The following is a 24801-nucleotide window of genomic DNA, read 5'->3' as shown; positions in this document are numbered from 1 at the left end:
GATAAACGATGAACCTGTCAACTTTGCATGGCTTGGTACGTAGCAAGGTTAAGCTCACAGAACCCATGGCTAATGGGGACATCCAGGAGACTGTGGAAAAGACAGGTCAAGAGCTAGAAGTCTAGATTGAGGTGAGAAGTAATGGGTAGGGGAGGTGAGGTCATGGGCTTGGAGGTGGAAGCCTAGAGAGAAGACAGGGTCCTCCTAGGAAGAGAGCTTATGTGGAAAGAAGACCAAGGACCTCCTGGTGTACTGGATTGTAACTGGCCAGGCCCAGTTCTCCACCAGTAGCAAAGTTAGAAATGGTTTCCTGCTTTGTATTAATTATATACTTGGATGACTTCTGTAGACTATCAAACCCTCCCCCTTTTCCCCCCTGCTATGTTAATAATTAAAGTTCTGTATCTTCAAGTCCTGGGTTACCTTTTGGTACCACTCTGTCTGCTAACTGCAGTTAATAGGTAAATCCACATGATCCTTTTTCTATAATTTCTGAGTAACTCCAAGTGACTGTTTTGAGGATAGAAATAACCTCTATTCTTAGCTTAAACAATGAGCATAATTCACAGCCCTTTTACCCGGTAGTATAAGATTTGTCTACAGGAAACTAAACAGTATCCCACACACTAGAAGCTGAGCTGTTGAATGGCAAGGGACTGTGTCTCACTTATCTTTCTCTCTGTAGTGCTGGGTGTAGAAATACGTGTTCATTAAAGGAATGGATAAATGCCCTTTGGACTTTTCTTATGGCCTGCCAGATTTTTTGGCTGGTTTTCAGCTGTCTTCTTTGTTTTTCTCATGTCATATGTTATTGTTCTTTGCCCAAAATCTTTAATAAACCTATTTATTTTCTTCTTTTTAACTTTTATTGGAGTATAGTTGATTTACAATATTGTGTTAGTTTTTGCTGTACAGCAAAATGAATCAGTTGCACATATACATATATGCACTCTTTTCTAGATTATTTTACCATACAGGTCATTCCAGAGTATGAGTAGAGTTCCCTGTGCTATACAGTAGGTCCTTATTAGTTATCTATTTTATATATAGTAAGTAGTCACTTCTTTTTATTGCTGAGTAGCACTCCATGATGGCTTCCCTGGTGGCTCAGATGGTAAAAATCTTCCCGTTACTTGTTTTATATAAAGTTGTGTGTGTGTGCGTCAGTCCCAGTTATCCCTCTCCTCCCCTTCCCTCCCTGGTAACTATAAACTATCAGTTTCTGCATCTGTAACTCTATTTCTGTTTTTTTAAGTTCATTTGTATCATCTTCTTTAGATTTCACATGTAAGCGATATCAAATGGTATTTGTCTTTCTCTGACTTACTTCACTTAGCATCTCTAGGTCCATCCATGTTGCTGCAAAAGGCATTATTTCATTCTTAATGGCTGAGTAGTATTCCAATGTATATGTGTACCACATCATCTTTATCCATTCATTTGTTGGTGGACATTTAGGTTATTTCCATGTCTTGGCTGTTGTAAATAGTGCATCAGTGAACACTGGGGCACATGTATCTTTTCAAATTAAAGATTCCTCTGGATATATGACCAGGAGTGGGATTGCTGGATCATATGGTAACTCTAGTTTTTTAAGGAATCTCCATACTGGTTTTCATAGTGGCTGTACCAATTTACATTCCCACCCACAGTGTAGGAGGGTTCCCTTTTCTCCACATCCTCTCCAACATTTATTGTTTGTAGACCTTTTGATGATGGCCATTCTGAGCAGTGTGAGGTGATAACCTCGCTGTAGTTTAGATTTGTATTTCTCTGATAATTAGTGATGTTGAGCATCTTTTCATGTGCCTTTTGGCCATCTGTATGTCTTCTTTGGAGAAATGTCTATTTAGATCTTCTGCCCATTTGTTGATTAGGTTGTTTGTTTGTTGACATAGAGCTACATGAGCTGTTTGTATATTTTGGAGGTTAATCCCTTGTCAGTCACTTTGTTTGCAATATTTTCTCCCATTCTGTGGGTGGTCCTTTATGTCATTTTCCATTCAACTGAAAACATTGAAGTTGTTTAGGTTAACCCAGACTTTAAGATTTCCTGGGATTATTTTTGGGGCTCTCTTTTAAATTCATTGTCTGAAAATCCTTAGACATGTCTGCATAGATAAATTCTGTAGGCATGTACACGCCATGTTTCTCTTATGTACATGGCTTAAACTTGATTTCTCCATAGTAGGAGAAAACATTAGAAAATTATTTACCTCATTGGGGAAATATCTTTTGTTCTATAAGAAGTAGAATTTTGAATTTATAACTTATTTTTTATAAAAGCTTTGAAGTGAAGTCACTCAGTTGTGTCCGACTCTTTGGGACCCGATGGACTGTAGCCTACCAGGCTCCTCCATCCATGGGATTTTCCAAGCAAGAGTACTGGAGTGGGTTGCCATTTCCTTCTCCAGGGGATCTTCCCAACCCAGGGATTGAACCCGGGTCTCGTGCATTGTAGGCAGACGCTTTACCGTCTGAGCTAATAAGAGCTTTACCAAGATATAATTCACATACCATAAAATTAACCCATTTAAAGTGTGTAAGTCCCTAATTATTAGTATATTCACAGAATTGTGTAACCATCATCACATAACCAACTTTATAACAATTTCCTCACCCCAAAAAGAAACCCCATACCAATTTTCAGTCACTCTGCATTTCTTCCAAGACAACCACACTCTAGCCCTAGACAATCAATAATCTACTTTGTCTGCATGGATTTGTTTATTCTGGACATTTCATGTAATAGGGGGTCATTTGTAACTGACTTCTTTCATGTAGCATAATATTTTCAAGGGACTGTTATGTTAGAGCATGTATTAGTTCAATTGCTAAGTTGTGTCCGACTCTTTGCCACCCCATGGACTGAACCATACCAGGCTCATCTGTCCTCCATTGTCTCCCAGAGTTTGTTCAAACTCTTGTCCATTGAGTCAGTGATGCTATCCAACCATCTCATCCTCTGCTTCCCTCTTCTCTTGTCCTCATTCTTTCCCAGCATCAGGATCTTTTCCAGTGAGTTGGCACTTAGCATCAGATGGCCAAAGTATTGGAGTGTCAGCATCAACATCAGTCCTTCCAATGAATATTCAGGGTTCATTGCCTTTAGGATTTACTTATTTGATCTCCTTGCAGTCCAGAGGACTCTCAAGAGGCTTCTCCAGCACCACAGTTCTAAAGCATCAATTCTTCAACGCTCAGCCTTCTTTATGGTCTAACTTTCACATCCATACATGACTACCAGAAAAACCATAGCTTTGACTATGTAGACCTTTTGTTGGCAAAGTAATGTCTCTGCTTTATAATATACTGTCTAGGTTTGTCATAGCTTTCCTGGTGAGGAGCAACTGTCTTTTAATTTCATGACTGTAGTCACTGTCCACAGTGATTCTGGAGCCCAGGAAAATAAAATCTGTCCTGTTTCCATTTTATCACCTTCTGTTTGCCATGAAGTGATGGGAGCAGATGCCATGATCTTCATTTTTTGAATGTTGAGTTTCAAGCCAGCTTTTTCACTCTCCTCTTTCACCTTCATGAAGAAGCTCTTTAGTTTCTCTTTACTTTCTGCCATTACAGTGGTGTCATCTGCGTATCTGAGGTTGTTGATATTTCTCCAAGCAGTCTTGATTCCAGCTTGAGCTTTATCCAGCCTGGCATTTCGCATGATGTACTCTGCATAGAAGTTAAATAAGTAGGGTGACAGTATGCAGCCAATTTGCATACTCCTTTCCCAATTTGCAGTTAGTTGTTCATGTCTGATTCTAACTGTTGCTTCCTGATCCATATCCAGGTTTCTCTGGAGACAGGTAAGGTGTTCTGGTAGTCCCATCTCTTTTAGAATTTTCCACAGTTTGTTGTGATCCACACAGTCAAAGACTTTAGGGTAGTCAATAAAGAAGAGGTAGATGGTTTTTTTGGAATTCCCTTGCTTTCTCCATGGTCCAGCAAATGTTGCCCATTTGATCTGTTTCCTCTGCCTTTTCTAAATCCAGCTTGTACATCTAGAACTTCTCAGTTCCTGTTGAAACCTAGCATAACCTTGGTTTTTAGCATAACCTTGTTAGCATGTGAAATGAGTGCAATTGTATGGTAGTTTGAGCATTCTTTGGCATTGCCTTCTTTGCAGTTGGAATGAAAAGTGACCTTTTCCAATCCTTTGTCCACTGCCAAGTGTTGACAAATCTGTCTACATACTGAGTGCAGCACTTTAACAGCATCATCTTTTAGGATTTTCAATAGCTCAGCTGGAATTCCATCATCTCCACTAGCTTTGTTTACAGCATGTATTAGCACTTCATTCTTTTTTATTACTGAGTGATATTTCATCATATGGAAATACTACATTCTAAAACATTCATCTGGTAGTTGATGGACATTTGAGTTGTTTCCACTGAATGGCTATTGTGAATAGTTCTGCCATGAACTTTTGTGTGTGAGTACTGGGACTTTATAGAAATGATTCTTTAGTTTCTGTCATTGTAATAGAGGAGACCATAGGATCAAATACAGCAAGAGTGTATAGCAGTGCATGCCAGGAAATGAAAAATAGGCCAACAAGATAAATTTACTGGGAGAATTTAAGGCCAGGTCTAACTACTCATGAGGGACTCAAGTCAGGACACACAAAGCTTAAAATTATGATTCTCTTTGAGACTGTTATAGCTTTTTGCTGACCACAGATAATGAAAGTTTGATATTTTACTATATATGTTTGAAAATTGAAACACACTTTTCCCAATGGTACTATTCCTGGAGACCAGACTTCCTCACTTCTAAAACCTTTCCCATCTTAGCATGCTTTTTGGATGGTTAAAACTAGTCACTGTCATACTCGTCTTGGGTTTTGTCTGTCTACCTTATTTCTAAGTATAATGGGATTTTTAAAAATGAACTCTTCTTGTTTTGAACCTCTGATTAATACACTTATTCTTAGATAATACTGTGTTAGTCCTTGATAAGGAATTTGATCAAATTTGAAAAAAATCTCAGTCATTGAAGATAAAAGCAAACTAGAGTCAATTAATACTGTCAGGTTCTGTCTCATGGAGCTTGAGCAAGATATAGATTGCTATGTCAAGGACAACTCCTGAGAATAGAGTATATCTAAATATATTAACCCTGTAAATTTGGTCTGAACAGTTTATTACAATAATCTATGGGTAAAGTTTTATCATGTGGTCACATGCCCAGCAAATTTGGTCACATCTGAGGAAATCTCATCCTACTGATCTTAGCTTAGTGATTTTATTTTGCCCAGATGGTCAGCTGTGATACACTTTACTACAGCAAAGATGATGGAAAATATAGAGTAATTACCAGATTCTGGGGGTAGCTACTATAGTGATGGGGGGGGGACTAGAATTAAAGAAAATATGATGAATCAACTTGTAAGTGTTCTCAAGCTAACCTATATATATAAAGAGCGAGTGTGTTGTTCTTTAGTTGTTCAGTCGTGTCCGACTCTTTGCAACCCCATGGACTGTATAGCCTGCCTGGCTCCTCCATCCATGGGATTTCCCAGGCAAGAATACTAGAATGGGTTGCCATTGCCTTCTCCAGGGGATCTTCCTGACCCAGCTATCAAACCTTCGTCTCCTGCATTGGCAGGCGGGTTCTTTAGATGAGCCACCAGGGAAGCATGTATATATGTGTGTGTGTGTGTGTGTGTGTGAGTGATATATATATATATATGTGTGTGTGTGTGTGTGTGTGTATATGTATATATGTGTGTGTGTGTGTGTGTATGTATATATGTGTATGTATATATGTGTATGTATATATATATATATATATATATATATAGTGCCAAGCTCAGTAGGTTTTACTAGATTGCTGTTCTTTCAGATAGTTTAAGTGCTTTCTTTTGGTAAGTAGGGATTTCCCTGGCAGCTCAGATGGTAAAGAGTCTGCCTGCAATGTGGGAGACCCAGGTTCGAACCCTGGGCCAGGAAGATCCCCTGGAGAAGGCAATGGCAACCCACTCCAGTATTCTTGCCTGGAGAATCCCATGGAGGGAGGAGCCAGGCAGGCTACAGTCCATGGGGTCGCAAAGAATCGGACACAAATGAGCGACTTCACTTTTTGGTAAGTAGCTTTCAACACACCGAAGTTTGCAAATCCACAGAGTAGACAATATAGGGAGAAAGAAGTCATAATAATTATGAATACTTAGAATGAGCCAGGCCTGGTTCTAACAGAGCTGTACATAGAGACTGTAGACTGCACTGGCCCACTGAGCCTCCTGACATGGTAAGAGCTTAGGGCAGTTTTCTAGCCTCAGCAGTTGGCATAGCCTGGCTTTGAATCAAGGTCTTTCTGACTCCCAAACCATTCTCTCAAGCCCTCTTCTAATTCCCGCCTCAGCCATAGGTTGCAAAAGGGACCAAAAAGACAGTGTGCCCAAAGAAAAATTATCTCACATTTCTTTACTTGATTCAATATTGTGTTTCAATGCAGATATCACTGGAAGAAATGGTACGATTATAAAATCCCACTAAGGTTTATTCAGTAGAAAGGGGTTGGAAATGAAGAGCTCTGAATGCATTACAAGGGGACAATGCTGAGAGAAGGATTGGAAACAAGAGCCTGGGGGGTTCCTGCCATTTTTACTGTTTTGCTTAAGGCAAACCTAAAATATGCATATTTCTACTTCCCACCCTGTGAGCGGCTCCTTAATTAACACTGGTAGTGCCAAGGCATATTAATGTCTCTTTTTCTCTGGTTTAGGGGTATTTTTGACTTTGTGTTTGATAAAACTTTACAGTATAGCTTTAAATATTTCAACTATAATTGAAAAAGGCTCTGTGCAATTTCCAGTTTTTAAAATACCTCATGCTTATGAAATGTGTCTTTGCCTTTTTTTTTTTTTTTAGAAACTGCTAATTTGCCGGATTTATAATTGCCATAGTAGTTCTGTGTGATTTACTACATGTACCCAAATCCACATTGGTGGATATGATTTAGCAGCTTTTAATACTATACGAGGGTAAAGCTGGATTTCTCTGGACCTAATCTTTTTAGAGGCAAACCTTTGTAGTTGTTCTCGCTTTATGAAATAGATGTTATGTGTGCTCATGCTTTGATATACAGTTGGATGTATAAGACTGTTAAGACTATGATCACTGAAAAGTGATCTTCATACAAGTATTTAATTACAGTAAGGAGGTTCTATTTAAAGAGTACATGACCTGCACTGAAAACACTTGATTGACAGCAATAAATTAATAGAAATTACACAAAGATTGTTGTAATGTTCTTTATTGCAACTAGCAGAGAGCTAGTTATGATTGCCAGAGGGGCTGGATGCTTTCATGTTTTCAGCACGTGGAGGTAAAGCCAATTTGATTTCTCTCTTTTCTGTCTCTTATATCCATTAGCTAGTTAGGAAAAAAATATTTAATGCAAATTTGTATCTGGACCACCACATTTATACACATGATGACATAAAATTAATCAGATAGAGCTACATAGTTGTAGAATGGAGGGATTTATTTAAACTCTGTGGAGAATAAATTAATAATAAATGGCAGACTTTTTTTTTTTTTTTTTTTTTAGCATGACTGGCTGCAGGAAGAAATTGTGGTGACAGAAACCATGTGAAGTGAATTTGAATTAGTGTTCTTTAGGGATACCAGAGAAATATAATTTACAAGATAATCAGGAGCCTAAATAGATTCTCTGTGGAGTCGGCATCTGATTCCTGACATACATTCATCTATGTTGAAATGACTCCACAAATACCTTCCAACAATTAGAGAGTCAATAGGAGTGAAATGTGCATGTATAACTTCAAGAAAAGCAAAATATATATCAGTAATAATACAAATCGACCGCCAACTGTTAAAATGAGTAGATTGTATACTTGTGGTTAAGGTTTAAAATGAGTCACCTTGGAACAGTGGTATCTCATTGATCTTTTATGGGAATGCTATATCACCTATGTGCTTTATAAATACTGTATCCAAAAAAATGTAGCATTATGATATACTTTAAAGGGTACTGACATAGATGTTTTTAAATATAAGAAAATGACTTAAGCCCTTTAGCCCTTATAAATATTTCCCAACCCCTAAAACCACTCTGTAACCATGACCACATTTATTAGGAAATGTATAGTAAAAGTTATCTCTAATTCAACTCTTTGAACATCGGTTTTTCTTGGTAATCTTGAAAATGTATAAATACCTGTAAAAGAGAATTTAGACTCGAAAAACTTCATGTTTTACTTGGTTTCTGGCAAACATACCTCCTTTTGAGCTATTTCTGGCTTTTTTAACCTTTGCCATTATAACTTGTCCTGCCTCAGAACTTCAGGGGAAAAAAGTATTCTTTCAAAATCAGACCTGTTATTCAGCTTAATAGAAGTTTTATGTGTGCCACATATTTGTTTAGGAGAAGGTACTTTTTTGGTTCATTGGACCCTGCTGTGGTAAATTTAGATTTGAATGAGTGCTGAGGAAACCTTGATCAGACACTTATAAAATCAACACATCCTGGTAGCTTTCTGATTAATATAATGTTAGCTTTTGCTTTGAGGCGGCGTCTTCTGCTCCTTCTATTTTTCCAGTGGTAGGTAATATATGGAGTGAAAAAAATTAAAAAGTCATAACTATGCTTTAAAACAAGATGAACATCTCTGTGGACCAGAAATGGTGGGCTGGGCAGTAGTATGTGGGGCTTAGTCAATAAACTTTCAACTCCTGTTGGAATAGCAGTAATTAAAATGCAGAGTCAGACACGACTTAGTGACTAAACAACAGAATTCTCCTCACCAGCTCGGGGCACAGAGCCAGAAATTTGAAATCAGGGTCCTGCCAAAACACACATGGAGGGAGACATACACATACTTATGTGAAAAAGTTGAAGTGTTGATCACTCAGTCATGTCCAGCTCTTTGCGACCTCATGCGCTGGAGCCCGCCAGGCTCCTCTGTCTATGTGATTCTCCAGGCAAGAATACTGGAGTGGGTTGCCATGCCCTCCTCCAGGGGATCTTCCCCCTGAACTCAATAGATATGGTAAACTAGGCTGGACCCAGAGGAAGTAAGGAATTGAAAAGAGATGATTCTGAGGACTTCACTATACAAAGCAGTAAGAAAAACAGATAAATATAAATAAGCAATTAAGAAAGATAGGGAATGGACCATAAGGCTGTAAAATATACCTAGTACAAGGTTCAGAAGAAGAGAAGGGAGGAAATGGCAGAGAAGCAATAACCACCAAGAATCTTCCAGAACTGAAGAATGATGTGTGTCTTTAAGGAAACGGTCTCCTGAGAGAAATTTCAAACATCTGGGAAGGCAAGAAAGGCCTGTGTAGAGCAATTGGTATTCTTTACAGCTCAGCTTTGGGAAGTCCTGACTGATTCAAATGAGTTCTCTCTGTTTTTTACTGGAAAACATAAAAACAGAAATGCAGTATGTTGTATATATTAAACCGTGGTTTCTGAACAAGGGCGCTTATAAATAACTCATTAAAGGAGAGCTTCATGGAAAACTAGGCCCAAACAAACACCTCTCTGGAAAAGGTAGATAACTGTGTGAGAAATAAGTGGTAAGACGGTAGTCGTTTGTTGTACTATTCTGAAGCCCATGTCTAAAAGCAATGTTTTCAAAAAGGTCATTGTGGATGACCCACTCTGGTAGAAAGAGTTTTGAATAGGATTCTGCATATAAAAAGGTGTTATCAGTTGGGACATTTCAATGAAGGTGGATTTCTTTTAGCGGATACTTCAAGCAGAAAAACATAGATAATAATTTCTATGAAATGAAACCCTCTGAAGAGTGGATGATGCTTCAAGTTCACAGAAACATTTAGATGATTGTCAATTAAGTGGCCAGAAATTGGATTTAATTAACATGAACTACTTGTGTTGGCTTATACCCAGAGGACCTATGTACAGAACCTAGCTAAGGGTAAACTTATTTTGATGAATTTCTTCTTATTACTGCTTTGTCAAAGCAGATTGCTAGGAAACAAACTACATGATAACTCTCTGTGAAGACTGACAGCAGACAGAATTTCAGTCAATACAAATAGAGTATATTCCTGTAAATGAAAAAGATCATTGACTGATTTCCCTGTATTACTTGAAACAGATTCCTGGGAAACTGGTAACATTAGGTATAGGGTAGATCTTTGTGCATGCTAAGTCACTTCAGTCGTGTCCTGACTCTTTGTGACCCTATGGACTGTAGCCCACCAGGCTCCTCTGTTCATGGGATTCTCCCAGCAAGAATACTTGAGTGGGTTGCCATGCCCTCCTCTAGGGTTCTTCCCTGGGTAGAACTTCAAACAAAAACAAAAAAAGAGATTAAATTGGATTGAAATAAAATCTTCTTTGGTATGGAGGTCCAGCATTTTGAAACTGGACGTTCTGGAAGATGTGCCATTCCTGAGGAACGTTCATTCCAGGTATGGAGCAACAGAAAACATTTTCCTAAGAGGAAAAACCCTCTTGCAAAACAAGAGCCTCTGGAGACACAGGTTTGATCCCTGGGTTGGGAAGATCCCCTGGAGTAGGAAATGGCAACATGCTCCAGTATTCTTGCCTGAGAAATCCCATGGACAGAGAAGCCTGGCAGGCTACAGTCCATGGGGTTGCAAAGAGTCAGACACGATTGAGCACACACACATAACAGGAAGCCTGATCATAAGATTATTTTTCCTCCTCCAACTGGACAAGGTAAAAACTCTTCTTGACTGCTCACTACTTCTTCTCCTGTCCTTTCTCATTGATAGAGATCTTCCACCTTTGTAGCTAGGACATTCTCTAACCCAATGAAATAACATCTGTGAACAATAGAAATCTACCATCCTATTTTGGTGTTCATTATAACTGGAAGAAGGATACCAAGAGTTCTAATCATTTGCTAGGTACCAAATAACAGAAGTGCCCTCTGTTGGTATTCTCAACAATTTGAAAGCAAGAAGGAAACCCATACCCCTAAATGTCTCTATTAAAAAACATAAAAAGAAAGGACTTAAGTATTCAACTTAAAAGCTAGGGGAAAAACACATTAAGTTATAGGAGATTATTTGACATAAAAGGCGCCTGGGGTAACTGAAGAGCTTAACCACAGCCCTGATGTAAAGACTCAATAATGCAAAGTCAGCTGTTTCCATTTTATTCCATACAGTCAGTGTCACTCAAACGCTAAATATCAACAAGGATTTTCCTGGAATAGGAAATCTTGACTCTAAAATCATAGAGATGATCAAAGAGATATGAAGAGCCAAGACAATTTTATGGCAGAACAGAGTGGGAGTGAGCAGGCCTACCAGATCACAAGATATTCACAGCCAAGGTGTGGAATTTGCACAGGGACACACAAATAATAAACCAACCACAGAGAATAGAGACCTCCGAAGCACACTTGTGTATTTATGTGTGCTCAATGGACTATAAAAATGCCATTGAAATCAGTGGGAGTCAGGGAAAGGTGGCCTATACAAGGCACAGGGCTGGCTTAATAAGTTATCTATGTCAGGGGGAGTCAAGTTAGATTTCATGTTCACACCAAACAAAAGATTCTGGGTTAAGTTGTAAATGTGAAAAACAGAGTTGTAAACTCTAAAATGTAGGTGTACAGGAGATTTTCTTAAAACATGACACTCAGAAAACATGGAGAAATGTTTTGAAATGAAAAATTGTTGTATAATAGGATGCCAAGAGTAAAAGTCAAAATTAGCTGTGCTAAGAGATAGTATTTGCTATGCTATAATTGGCAATAAATAAGCATCTAGAACATATCCAGAATTTGCATAAGAAAAAGACAAGCCAGTAGGGAAACAGCTACGGAAACATTAAAAGCCAACTAAGATGAAAGACGTTCATCCCCTAGGAATTCCCTGGCCATCCAAAGATTCTGTGCTTTCACTGCCAAGGGTGCGGGTTTGATCCCTGGTCAGGGAACTGAGATCCCATGAGCTGTGTGGCACAGCCAAAAAAAAGAGGTCAGCCTCACCAATAAAATGTACCCATCACCTGAAACTTACATGTTTGGTAACACCAAGGATTTGTTGAAGATGTGGCCAAATGGAAAACCTCACTCACTGATGGTGGGAGAGCGAATTGGTATAAAAACATTTAGGAGAGCAGTTTGGTGATCTGTGGCAACGTTGATGGTGGTGCTAGAACCCAACAATTTTACATCTACATATATTCTGTAAAGACTCTTTCAAACAAGTATTCAAGGAGACAGGTAGAAGGAAGTTCGTTGTATCGCTGTTTGTATTGGGAAAAGTTGGGAACAACCTAAATGATCTTTGACAGGAGAATGTGGATGGCATATTCAAGCTGCAAAAGAATGTTGAAGGCAAAAAGCAGCTCTTAGAATGGGATGTATATGCTTCAACAAAGTTCTTAAAGTTTAAGAACATGCTATGTTAAATAATGCTATTAGATTGAATCGCATGAAACGGCCATTTATGTAGGTTTAAAAAAGCTGAATATCACCATCTTTATTAAGTTCAACCTAGTAATGGGGATATCATGGTAATGCTGGACATGGAACTCAGGATGGCTTTGTCTCCTTAGGGGTAGTGGTGAGCAGGGGACTGATAACAATAAGGAGAACTTGTGGGGAAGCTTCTGCTGTAACTGTCATATTTTATTTCTTCAAAATTTTGAAGAAAATATGGCATATGTTAAGTATATTAAAGCACCATGGTGGGTACATGGGTACACTCTTACTATGTTCTTCTACCACGCTGTTGAAAATATTTGATCATTTGTTTAAGCAAACCTAAGTGTCAATAGAAGTAGAAGAATTATAATCCGATGACATTCTAAGGCAATATTTACACAATGATTAACTCCTTTGCTGCTTAATTATGTAAACATAGCACTCACAAGGCTTTTAAGTATAGAAGATTGAAAAGCATCTCCCCTCACACACACCAGGCAGACGCTTCAAACTTTATTTTGTTTTTTTGTTTTTTTCTTTAAGCATTGCTAAAATTGTCATCATAAAAACCATTCATTAAGTGCCTCTCTTTTGCTTGCTATTGTGTTTGGTGGCGGTCAGATATATCTCTCTGCCATTAGTATAAGAAATGTGGTGATGATATTCAACTTCCTTTTTCTTGTTTTTTCCCTTGTTTTTTCCCCCCACTTCTTTGATGCCAAATAGGAATCTGCAGGCTGAATATGATCGTCTCAAGGAGCAGCATGAACATAAAGGCCTGTCCCCACTGCCGTCCCCTCCTGAGATGATGCCCACCTCGCCACAGAGTCCCCGGGATGCTGAGCTCATTGCTGAGGCCAAGCTACTGCGTCAACACAAAGGCCGCCTGGAAGCCAGGATGCAAATCCTGGAAGACCACAATAAACAGCTGGAGTCCCAGTTACACAGGCTCAGGCAGCTGCTGGAGCAAGTGAGACACCCCTCTCTCTAACATGGGATCTTTACAAAAATCCACTTTCCCCACTTACAACTAAGAACTAGAACTCTCAGTCCTTTTCAGAAAGGCAGCAAACATTGATTTGGTCATTATTCAGTGTGTGCTTCGCCAAGTGCTAGATAGCAAGGGATATAAGAATAGGAACGAAATGAGCATGTTGTTTTATGTTGCTTCCAGATTGTGTTCTATGAAAATGTGTTTTATTTGACCAATTTAAAATTCATCTTGGGAAAAAAATGCAGAAAGGTTTCTACTGGTATCCGAAAGTGAAATTTTTACCTCTTGAAAATCAGGAGCTCTCTTTTTTGCAGTTACTCTTATTTTGTGGTATGCCTTTGGTTTCTTTTGATAATCCCTAAAACATAATTTAAGTGGCTGTTGAAAATGTAGCAGGATATTGCGTTGTAGAAGACCCTTCCCTGCACATAGTCCTGGCTTTCTGGGAATTATAAATTTTGAGATATGGTCTCTCCATCTTATTGCATAATACTTCACAAAAGTGTGAATTTTCCATTACATTTTTATGGTCTCATTTGGGCTTCCCTGGTAGCTCAGTTGGTAAAGAATTCACCTGCAACACAGGAGACCCCAGTTTAATTCCTGGGTCGGGAAGATCCACTGGAGAAGGGATAGGCTACCCACTCTAGTATTCTTGGGCTTCTCTTGTGGTTCAGCTGGTAAAGAATCCGCCTGCAATGCAGGAGACCTGGGTTTGATCCCTGGGTTGGGAAGATCCCCTGGAGAAAGGAAAGGCTACCCACTCCAGTATTCTAGCCTCAAGAATCACATGGACTATATAGTCCATGGGGTCACAAAGGGTTGGACATGACTGAGCGACTTTCACTTTCACTTCACATGATTTCAACATTCTCACATGACCTTCTACATCTTTCAGTTAGTGTAATGATTTTCTATATCTTATTCCACTGTAGCTGTACTGTCTTTCAAACTTTTAAGGGGGTATGATTCAGGTACAAAGACAGTATCCATGGACCTTATCAACTGTGAAATTTCCCAAACTTAACTGTTTGTGGGAGATTTCTAAGTAGGAAAAATCATAATTTCAGAGTCTTGAGTGTCTATAATGGGTTTATATTTATGTATTTGTTTGAGTGTTTATTATGAAAAATAATTCTATTTTCTTTGGATGCCTTAGCCCCAGGCCGAGGCCAAGGTGAATGGCACAACGGTGTCCTCTCCTTCTACCTCTCTTCAGAGGTCAGACAGCAGCCAGCCTATGCTGCTCCGGGTGGTTGGCAGTCAAACTTCAGAATCCATGGGTAAGTGTCCGTCTTAGCTACTCCTCGATTTTGTCATCTCTTAAGGTCTGGAAATGATGAACTATTTGCAGCAACTTTTAAATTGTCTGCTCAATTATTTAATATCAGCTATGGACCAGAGGTTGTCATGAATGCCTTGGGGGTACAGAGATGGAAGACACAGTCCCCTTACCCTCTAAGGTCTGGCTGTTCAGTTACTAGAGTAGGGCCTTGTGGTATTAAAGTTTCAGTCATTTAGGAGATCTGAGAAGGATTTTTGATGAATTGATATCTGTGAAGGGTTTTGAAGGACAGAGGAGGAACTGAGCATTTGTTGAAGATGGAGAGATGAAGGCCAAGGGCAGGAAAGAGCCAGGGTTCCAGACATTAGAAAGATAGGATCCCAGCAGGAGTGGGGGAAAGTAAGGCTGCAGAGGAAGGTGAGGCTCACAACACAGTGATGTGAATACTGGGCAGAGGTGTTTGGTCGGTGTCACAGAGCCACTGAGCATCATTTAGCAGGTAAGAGATAGCTACAAAGATGCACTCTGGCAGCTTTATCTGTCCCAGGGTAAAACTTCTATAGTTTGAAAGACTAGTGAGAAGGCAGTCACAGAGGCCAAGTTATGGGACTTCTGAGGATGCTTAAGAGATGTCTGGGATGGGATAGGAGGAGATGACTGTGACTTATTTGAAAATAGAGTACCCAAGACCAGGGGACTTACTAGAAAATGTAAGGAAAGGAGGGGAGAGGACTTGGTTGGAAGAAGATGGTGATCCTTTTGAAGGTGGAGACACTGTCTTTGAGGAGGTGGTAAAAGGGCAGTCTGGATTTGAGAGTGAACCTCACAGAATGGGGAGCTGAAAGGTGTGAGAGGAGAAATATAACAAAGGTGCTTGGTTTCAGGGCCTTGGGGAGGACCTCCATTTAGTTGATGGGGGAGTAGTGTTGGAAGGTGTAGACACATCAAGTCATATTCTCCAGACTGAGAAGGAACGTTAAGACCAAAAAGTGAAGCAGCTAACTCCATAAATAAAAGCCAGCTTTCATTTCTTTTGTGAAGGAAGAGGAGATGTTTGAAGTTGTTTTCCCAGCTTTGCCACACCTCAGTGATTTAGGGCATCGGCTGCTCTTGCCTCCATCTGAGATCTGAATCGAGCTAATTGACTGTTGGGAATGTAAGCAATAGCTCAGCATCTGAAAACATATGCCTTTTTAAAGTCCTTACATTCCCAAAACAATGGAGTTTTAGTATGTCTTATTATTTCCTACTGCAGGATTTTCTCCTTTTTTGAAGTAAGCCCAGCCTGAGAAGCTAAGTCACATATTTGAGAGGTGAGATACAAACCCCTGGGTGCTTAGAAGTATTAATTATTTAGACCTGTCACCATGAGCCCTGAGGCAGCATGCCTATGAAAGCACCCAAATTAAAGTACACCTCAGGCTGTGGGCCTGATGATTTGTGGAGCTCGGAGAATCATGGCAGACCCAAATACAAGGACAGCAGTGCATTTGCCAGTGGCTGAGTTAGGCTAAGAGATAACTTGCCAGTGTCAATGGATAAGCTCTATTGTTAGTGAGTTTGTTCTCTGAAGAGACTGAATGAGAGGTGATCCCCCCCCCCCACTGTTGTTGTTCATTTGCTAAGTCGTGTCAACTCTTTGTGAACACATGGACTGCAGCACACCAGGCTCCCCTGTCCTTCACTATCTCCCTGAATTTTCTCAAATTCATGTCCATTGAGTCCTCACTGTAAAGAAGGGGCAGGGAAAGACCCTCTTCTTGAAAGATGCACATGTGTTAAAATAAATGCAGTGTGTATCCTCATGCTTTGAAGCTCCAAGGTGTGATAAGGCTGGGATTTGCTGAACCATACTCTGGTAGAATGCCAATATATAACCCCAGGACTCTGTAAAGAGAAGTACAGGTGAAGTCATACTAGGTGATCTATCTAATGAGTTGGAGTGTTTCCTCAAACCATGACATACTTAGCAAATGTAAGTCTCTGTGTACCATGTGGGCATTCTATACATTTTTTTTAATGGGATGGTGTGCTATGAAGTTCACATTATGTTTTCAAATAAGACAAATAGAAATGGACGAAGTCTGTCTTCCCAACAACTTATCTCTGACTCCTTAACTTGTACCCAGTCATTCTTTTTAAAGAACGTTTTGTATTTTGTTTAAACAATGTTAAAAGGTTCCTTTACTGCTTAGAACAACTTCAAACTTAGGGCAGAATTGCAATTTAGTCAACGTTTTGCCAATTTGCTGTATTTATTTATGTTGACATCTTTGTGTCTGTGTGTATGTGTGTATATACTATATATATTCCTGTTTTCTGTGCATGTATAGTTTTACTCATTGAATGACTATATTTCATACATAGTAACATTTCACCCCTAAACATTTTAACATGTATCCTCCAAGGTGAAAAATCTTTTCTTACATAGTCACACTCAGGAAATTAACACTGATATGCCACTATTATCTAATATATAATTTAGATTCAGATATCCCACATTCTGCCAATAATATCCTTTCTATTAATAGCTTTTTATCTTTTTCATTTAGAAGCCAATGAAAGGTCACCCTTGGCATCTAGTTGTCATGTCTCTTGAGTTTCCTCTAATCTAGAACACTCGCCCAGCCTCTTCAGATGTTGCAGGACACTGGCATTTCAGAAGAGGTCAGGCCAATTGTTGTGTAGGATGTTTCTCATTGGGGATTTGCCTGCTTGTTTACTCCCAGCTGGATTCAGGCTAAGTATCTTATGCCAGATTATCACATAGGTGATGCTGTGTCCTCAGCACATTACTTCAAGGCTTTTTCTCAAGATTGCCAGGTAGACCTCTCTCGTGAGTATGTTATGGATAAAACCAGATAAAAATAGAACACACTCTGAAATCATGATCAGCCTCCAGAACATCTCTCCCACTTTCTAAACTGTATAGAGGTACCAGTTTTCCGCATTTTCTTCCTTTACCTACCTGCCTTTTTTAGCTTCATTCAGGTATAAATGATAAAGATGTATTTTTTTTAATACAATATCTTTATTTGGCATTGGGTGTCCTGACATTTGTTCATTACAGTCCCTTAAAAAACAAACCAAAAAATCAGAACAAATTAATCAAAAATAAAGATCCAATGGCCCTATGTACATGTAGCAGAGACAGCCCAGGCATCTCTCATGTGCAAGAACATGCATACACACACAAACAGATGCACACACATACTCCCCACACACCCTGGGAGACAGTTAAGGGGTTAATAAGCTTTGGGGAGTGCAGGGAAAGATGTATTTTTAATGTATACATCTTGATAAATTTGAGCGTGTGTGTGTGTGCACGTGCATATATGTATATATACGCACACGCACACACACACCCATGGGCTTCCCTGGTGGCTCAGTGGTAAAGAATCCCGCCTGCCAATGCAGGAGACATGGGCTCAGTCCCTGGGTAGGGAAGTTCCCCTGGAGGAGGAAATGGCATGCCACTCCAGTATTCTTGCCTAGAGAAGCCCATGGACAGAGGAGCCTGGTGGGCTACAGTCCATTGAGTCGCAAAGAGTTGGACATGACTGAACAACATGATACCGTCATCATAAGCAAGGTACTAAATTCTTCCTTCTTTCTCTCTTTCCTTCCACTTTATTCCTTACCATGATATTCAAAATCCACCTTCCTGTACAACTCATTTTTTTCTCCCTAGTTAAGTACTTAACTTCCTTAAAAGCAAAGACTAAGTCTTGCTCATTTTCTTTGCCAATTGATCACCTTTTATGCAACAAGCATTCAGTGAAATGCTTCTTGAATGAATATTTTTAAAGTCAAGCGCAGTACACCATTATATAGATACAGAATGATTTACACACTGAGGAAGTTTCACTGGAGTTTCTGGATCAAGATGACAACATAAGATCCTGAACTTCCCTCCTTGCACACAAACACGGAATCTACAACAACTACACACTGAGTAGTTCCCTCTCAAAGACACTTAGGAAATAGCTGAGTGAGTCCTGTACATAAACAATGGACAAACAAAAAAGCCCACATCCAGCACTAGGAGATGTAGAAAACAAAACTAACGGTTACCAGGGGAGTTGGGAGATTGGGACTGACATATATACACTACTGTATATAAAACAGATCATAAGGACTTACTGTATAGCACAGGGAATTCTACCCAGTACTCTGTAATGACCTATGTGGGAAAAGAATCTAAAAAAGAGTGGATGGATGTATAACTGATTCACTTTTCTGTATACCTGAAGTTAAGAACATTGTAACGCAACTCTACTCCAATAGAAACTAATTTAAAACAACATAGGAGTGTCTGAGCCACAGTCTTGCTGTGAACCCCATCCCATTTATGGTGACACACAGCCAGGAAGGAAATCACAACTATTAGCTTCTCTCTGAGTAGTAAAGGTTTGAGTCCCAGCTCTTAATATGTCCTTCTACCTGAGAGATGGGCTCCCCAAACATTTAGCATCCATAAAGTCTAGAAAGCCAGAGTGAATAAAGAGACAGTACTTACAGGGCTCATGGGGACTCACCATGCCTAACACTGCCCCTGTCCAGCTGCACAGCATAAAGGCAACAGGCTGGAATGCACCCAGTCTTTCCATGAAAGAGGCTCATTTGTTTATATCTTAAAAGCCTCAGCCTGAAGAGGCAGGCTTCTAATGTAACACTCCAGGGACTGACTTCCATACTATCCAGAGATGATGTAGGCCAGCTAGTGCCATCTGACCACTCCTGCCTCGCTCCAGGTCATTGGTATCTCCCGTAAAGGAGCTTGTGCACATATCTGCTGTTCTGGTAGTCAGTGGGGGGGTTATGTTCACAGCTCAGTGAAATGGTAGCATACCAAAAGAAAGAAAGAAAAAAAAAAAAAACACACAGCAGTTTTTAAATAGCTAGCTATCTTCACAGAGCTCAGTGCAGAGGGAGCATACAGAAACTTACGTCTCCCAGTCTTTCCCTAAAAGAGGTCTGTTTACATACTTTAAAAGCTGTTGCCGGAGGCTCAGTCTTCCACTCATCTTGCATCTAAGTGCTGACTGAAATCCTCCTCCCCGTTGGAACACTGACAGGTCTGGGCATACCCTCAACTACAGAGGCACTAAGAACAAAAAAGCCTCCTTGGACAATCCCGAGAGTTTCAGAGATGATCAAGAGGTTGGGCAGAGCTGAAAAATCAGGCTCATCTCCTACCTGAGATCACCCCTTCAAGATGGAAGGGGTAGCTTGTAGCTAATGCATAGAAACCAACAGAAGGCAAACAAGGCAAAGGGAAAAAGAAAAGAGAAATATGTTCCATAGAAAAAAACAAGCTAAAACCTCAAAAATGACCTTAAAAGAAATTGAGATCAGTGTTTTCCAAATAAAGATTTCAAAACAGCGGTCACAGAGACGCCCATCAAGGTCAGGAAAACAATGCACAAACAAAGTGAGAGTTCCAACAAAGACAGAAAATATAAATGACAAAGCAATGAATACAGTAACAGAACTGATAAATACAATAGAGGCATTCAGCAGCAGACTAGACGAATTGGGAATAAAAGATGAGCAAACTCAAAGAGGGCAGTGAAATTCATCCATAATACACCAAGTTTTTAAGTAGCTATATGGTTACTAAAGAGAGAAGGGATAAATTAGGAGTTGGGGATTAACATATACACACTACTATATATAAAATAGATGATCAACAAGGAACTCTTATCAATACTCTGTAACAACCTATAATGGGAGAGATGGATGTAAAAAAGAATATTTGTATATATAACTCAATCACTTTGCTGTATCTGAAACTAACACAACATTGTCAGTCAACTATATTTCAATAAAAAAAATTAAAGATAAAGAGAAGATAGCTTAAGGAACTTATTGTACACCATCAAGCAGACAAAACAAATATTCCTAACATAGAGTCCTAGAAGGAAAAGAGAGAAAGGAGCACAAAACTTTCTTAGCCTGAGGAAGGAGACATACTGTCAGGAAACCTGGACAGTTCCCACACCAAGACACATCATAATTAAACTGTCAAACGTTGAAGACAATGAGAAAGTCTTAAAAGCAACAAGAGAAAAACAACTTCTTACATACAAGGGAACCCCATAAATCCATCAGCAGATTTTTCAACAGAAACTTGACAGGCCAGAAGGGAGTTTCATGATATATTCAAAGTACTAAAAAAAAACTGCCAAGCAGAATACTCTATCCAGCAAAGTTGTCCATCAGAATTGAGGGAAAGAGAAAGAATGATCCAGACAAGCAAAAGCTGAAGGAAAGCAGCACCACTAGACCAGCCTTAGAAGAAATGTACAAGAGACTTCTTTGAATGAAAGGGTCATAAATAGTAACAGGAAAACATGGAAGTATAAGTCTCACAAGGTAAGAATATAATTAAATTCAGAATGGCTAATCGCTTGTACATTCAGTAGGAAGGTTAAAAGACAAAAGTGATAAAAGTAACTGTTACCAAAGTAATTTGTTAGTGGACACACAAAACATGTAAATTGTGACACCGAAAACATAACATAGGGAGGAGAGTGAAAATGTAGAGCTTTAGAATGTATTTGAACTTTTGTTATTATCATCTTAAAATAGACTGTTATGTTTCATCTAAACCTCATGGAAACCACAAAGCAGAAACCTATATACAAACGATAGGAAGAACTCTAAGCATGACACTACAGTCAGTCATCAAATCACAGAGAAAGAGAGTGAGCAGAAAGGCAAAGAGGAGCCACAAGACAGAAAACAATCTTTTAACTGGCAGTAAGTACATATAGAAAATGAAGATCATGGCATCTGGTCCTATCACTTCATGGGAAATAGATAGGGAAACAGTGGAAACAGTGTCAGATTTTATTTTGGGGGGCTCCAAAATCACTGCAGATAGTGACTGCAGCCATGAAATTAAAAGATGCTTACTCCTTGGAAGGAAAGTTATGACCAACCTAGATAGCATATTCAAAAGCAGAGACATTACTTGGCCAACAAAGGTCCATCTAGTCAAGGCTATGGTTTTTCCTGTGGTCATGTATGGATGTGAGAGTTGGACTGTGAAGAAGGCTGAGCGCCAAAGAATTGATGCTTTTGAACTGTGGTGTTGGAGAAGACTCTTGAGGGTCCCTTGGACTGCAAGGAGATCCAACCAGTGCATTCGGAAGGAGATCAGTCCTGGGATTTCTTTGGAGGGAATGATGCTGAAGCTGAAACTCCAATACTTTGGCCACCTCATGCGAAGAGTTGACTCATTGGAAAAGACTCTGATGTTGGGAGGGATTGGGGACAGGAGGAGAAGGGGACGACAGAAGATGAGATGGCTGGATGGCATCACTGACTCGATGGACGTGAGTCTGAGTGAACTCTGGGAGTTGGTGATGGACAGGGAGGCCTAGTGTGCTGCAATTCATGGGATCGCAAAGAGTTGGACACGACTGAGTGACTGAACTGAACTGAAGTACATACCTATCAAAAATTACTTTAAGTGGACTAAATCCCCCAATCACAATATAAGAGTGGCTAAATGGCTGAAAAGCAAGACTTACAGTCTCCCAAGGCAATAGAAATAAAGAAATAGAACCTAATCAAACTTAAAAACTTTTGCACAGCAAAGGAAACCGTAAGCAAAATGAAAAGACAGCCTACGGAATGGGAGATACTATTTGCAAATGATACAGCCAATAAGGGCCTAATTTCCAAAATATACAAACAGCTCATACAACTCAACAGCAAAAAAAAAAAAAATAATAAACAACCCAATTGAAAAGTGGGCAGAAGACCTAAATAGACATTTCTCCAAAGAAGAAACTACAAATGGCCAATAGCCACATGAAAAGATGCTCAGCATCACTAATTATCAGAAAAATGCAAATCAAGACTACATGAGTTATCACCTCACACTGGTCAGAATTGCCATATTAAAACTCTACAAATAACAAATGCCAGAGAAGATGTGGAGAAAAGGCAACATGCCTACACTGTTGTTGGCAAGAATGTAAGCTGGTGAAGGCACTATGGAAAACAGTATAGAGGTTCCTCAGAAAACTAAAAATAGTATGACCACATGACCCAGCAATCCCACTCCTAGGCATATATCCAGACAAAACTCTAATCCAAAGAGACACATGCATCCCTATGGTCACAGCAGCATTATTCATAATAGCCAAGACAGTTACGTGACCTAAATGTCCATCAGCAGAGGAATGAATAAAGAAGATGTGGCACATATATACATTGGAATACTACCCAGCCTTAAAAAAAGAACAAAATAATGTCATTTGCAGCAATGTGGATGTAACTCTAGATTATCATACTAAGTGAAGTAAGTCAGAAAGAGAAAGACAAATACCATATGGTATCACTTGTATGTGGAATCTAAAATATGATACAAATGAACCTATCTATGAAACAGAAACAGACTCACAGACATAGGGAATAAACTGGTGATTGCCAAGGGAGAGGAGATCAGGGTTAGCAGATGTAAACTCTTATATATGGAATGGATAAACAAAGTCCTACTGTAGGGCACAGAGAACTATAACTAGTATACTATGATAAACCATAGTGGGAAAGAATATTTACAAAGAATGGATATATGTATAATATTATGTATATTATGTATACATATGTATAATATGTATGATACTATGTATAATATGAATCATTTTACCATACAGCAGAAAGTTAGCACAACACTGTAAATCAACTATTCTCCCCCGCCCCCCACCAAATAAAAAGGAGAAAGAAAAGACATGTGACAAAGAAATGCAATACATGACCTGGATCAGAGAAAAAATATATAAGTATATATGTTACACATACATGTATTTGGTTATAGTTATAAAGGATATTATAAAGGCAGTTGGTGAGATTTAAATATAGTCTACACACTAGATGATAATATAGTGCCAGTGTGGTTCCATAAAATAAGAGTTCAAAGAGATAATGATGAAGTACTTAGGAATAAAGGGGCCTGAACCTTACATTGGAATGAAAATGGGTCACTAATAGTAATAACAACAATAACAAATCTATGTCCTTAGAGAAAGAAGCAAAGCAAATATGGCAGCATATTAACACTTGGTGAATAAAGGTAAATGGTATACATGAGACTATTTTACTATTCTTAGAATTTTTCTGTAACTTTGAAATTTAAATAAAATTTAACAGAAGCCCTTTCTGACAGAAACAGCAGTAAATAAGACCATGCTATAGGCTTCCTATAAAAAAAACTCACTTCAGATATAAAGACATAGAAAAGGACTTCCCTGGTAGTCCAGTGGTTAGGACTTTACCTTCCAATGCAGGAGGTGTGGGTTCAGCCCCTGGTCAGGGAGCTAAGATCCGCCATGCCTCACAGCCAAAAAAAAAAAAAAAAAAAACATAAAATGGAAACAATATTGTGACAAATTCAATAAAAACTTTAAATATGGCCCACATCAAAAAAATATTTTAAAAAGATGTAAAGACACAAAGATGAAAGGGATGGAAAAAGATATTTCACAGAAATAAAAACCAAAAGAAACCTGGGATAGCTTTACTTATATCAAATAGACTTTGAAACAACTAAAATAAGAGACAAAAAAGGGCATTACATAATGATAAAGAGGTCAGTCCAGTCAGACCTATAACATTTGTAAATATTTATTTCACCCAACATGGTGAATATAAGGCAAATATTAACAGACCTGAAGGGAAAAATAGATACCAGTACAGAAATAGTAGGGGATTTAACCATACCTCACTTAATATCAGTGGATAGGTTACCCAGGCAGAAAATCAATAAGTAAGCATGGGACTATACATTAGATCAGATGGGCTGTTAGAGAACATTCCTTCCAAATGCAGCAGAGTACATTCTTCTCAAGTGCACATGGAATATTTTCTAGGCGGCAGCATTCACTAGGATACATCATATCTTAGACCACAAAACAAGTCTCAATAAATTTAAGAAGACTGAAACCATATCCAGCATCTTTTTGACAATCATGTAATAAAAACCAAAAACCAATTTTAAGAAGAAAACTGGAAAATTCACAAATGTGTGAATATTTAATAACACACCACTGAAACTACAAATGGATTGATGAAGAAATCAAAAGAGAAATAAAAAATACC

At 39.0% G+C, this 24801-nt stretch overlaps 1 protein-coding gene across 15 annotated transcripts in view; it reads left to right on the top strand.

Annotated features, from left to right (window-relative positions):
* DMD (dystrophin) overlaps positions 1–24801 on the top strand; it is a 2656945-nt gene that overhangs the window by 2601469 nt on the left and 30675 nt on the right. For all 15 annotated transcript variants that reach the window (XM_027533579.1, XM_027533577.1, XM_027533571.1 and 12 more), the window contains 2 exons: positions 13136–13379; positions 14563–14686. In XM_027533579.1, the coding sequence (XP_027389380.1) occupies positions 13136–13379; positions 14563–14686 (368 nt within the window). The remainder of the gene's footprint in view (positions 1–13135; positions 13380–14562; positions 14687–24801) is intronic.

This window comes from Bos indicus x Bos taurus, chromosome X (assembly GCF_003369695.1).
Source record: "Bos indicus x Bos taurus breed Angus x Brahman F1 hybrid chromosome X, Bos_hybrid_MaternalHap_v2.0, whole genome shotgun sequence".
Taxonomy (NCBI): Eukaryota; Metazoa; Chordata; class Mammalia; order Artiodactyla; family Bovidae; genus Bos; species Bos indicus x Bos taurus.
This window is presented reverse-complemented; position numbering and strand designations above follow the sequence as displayed.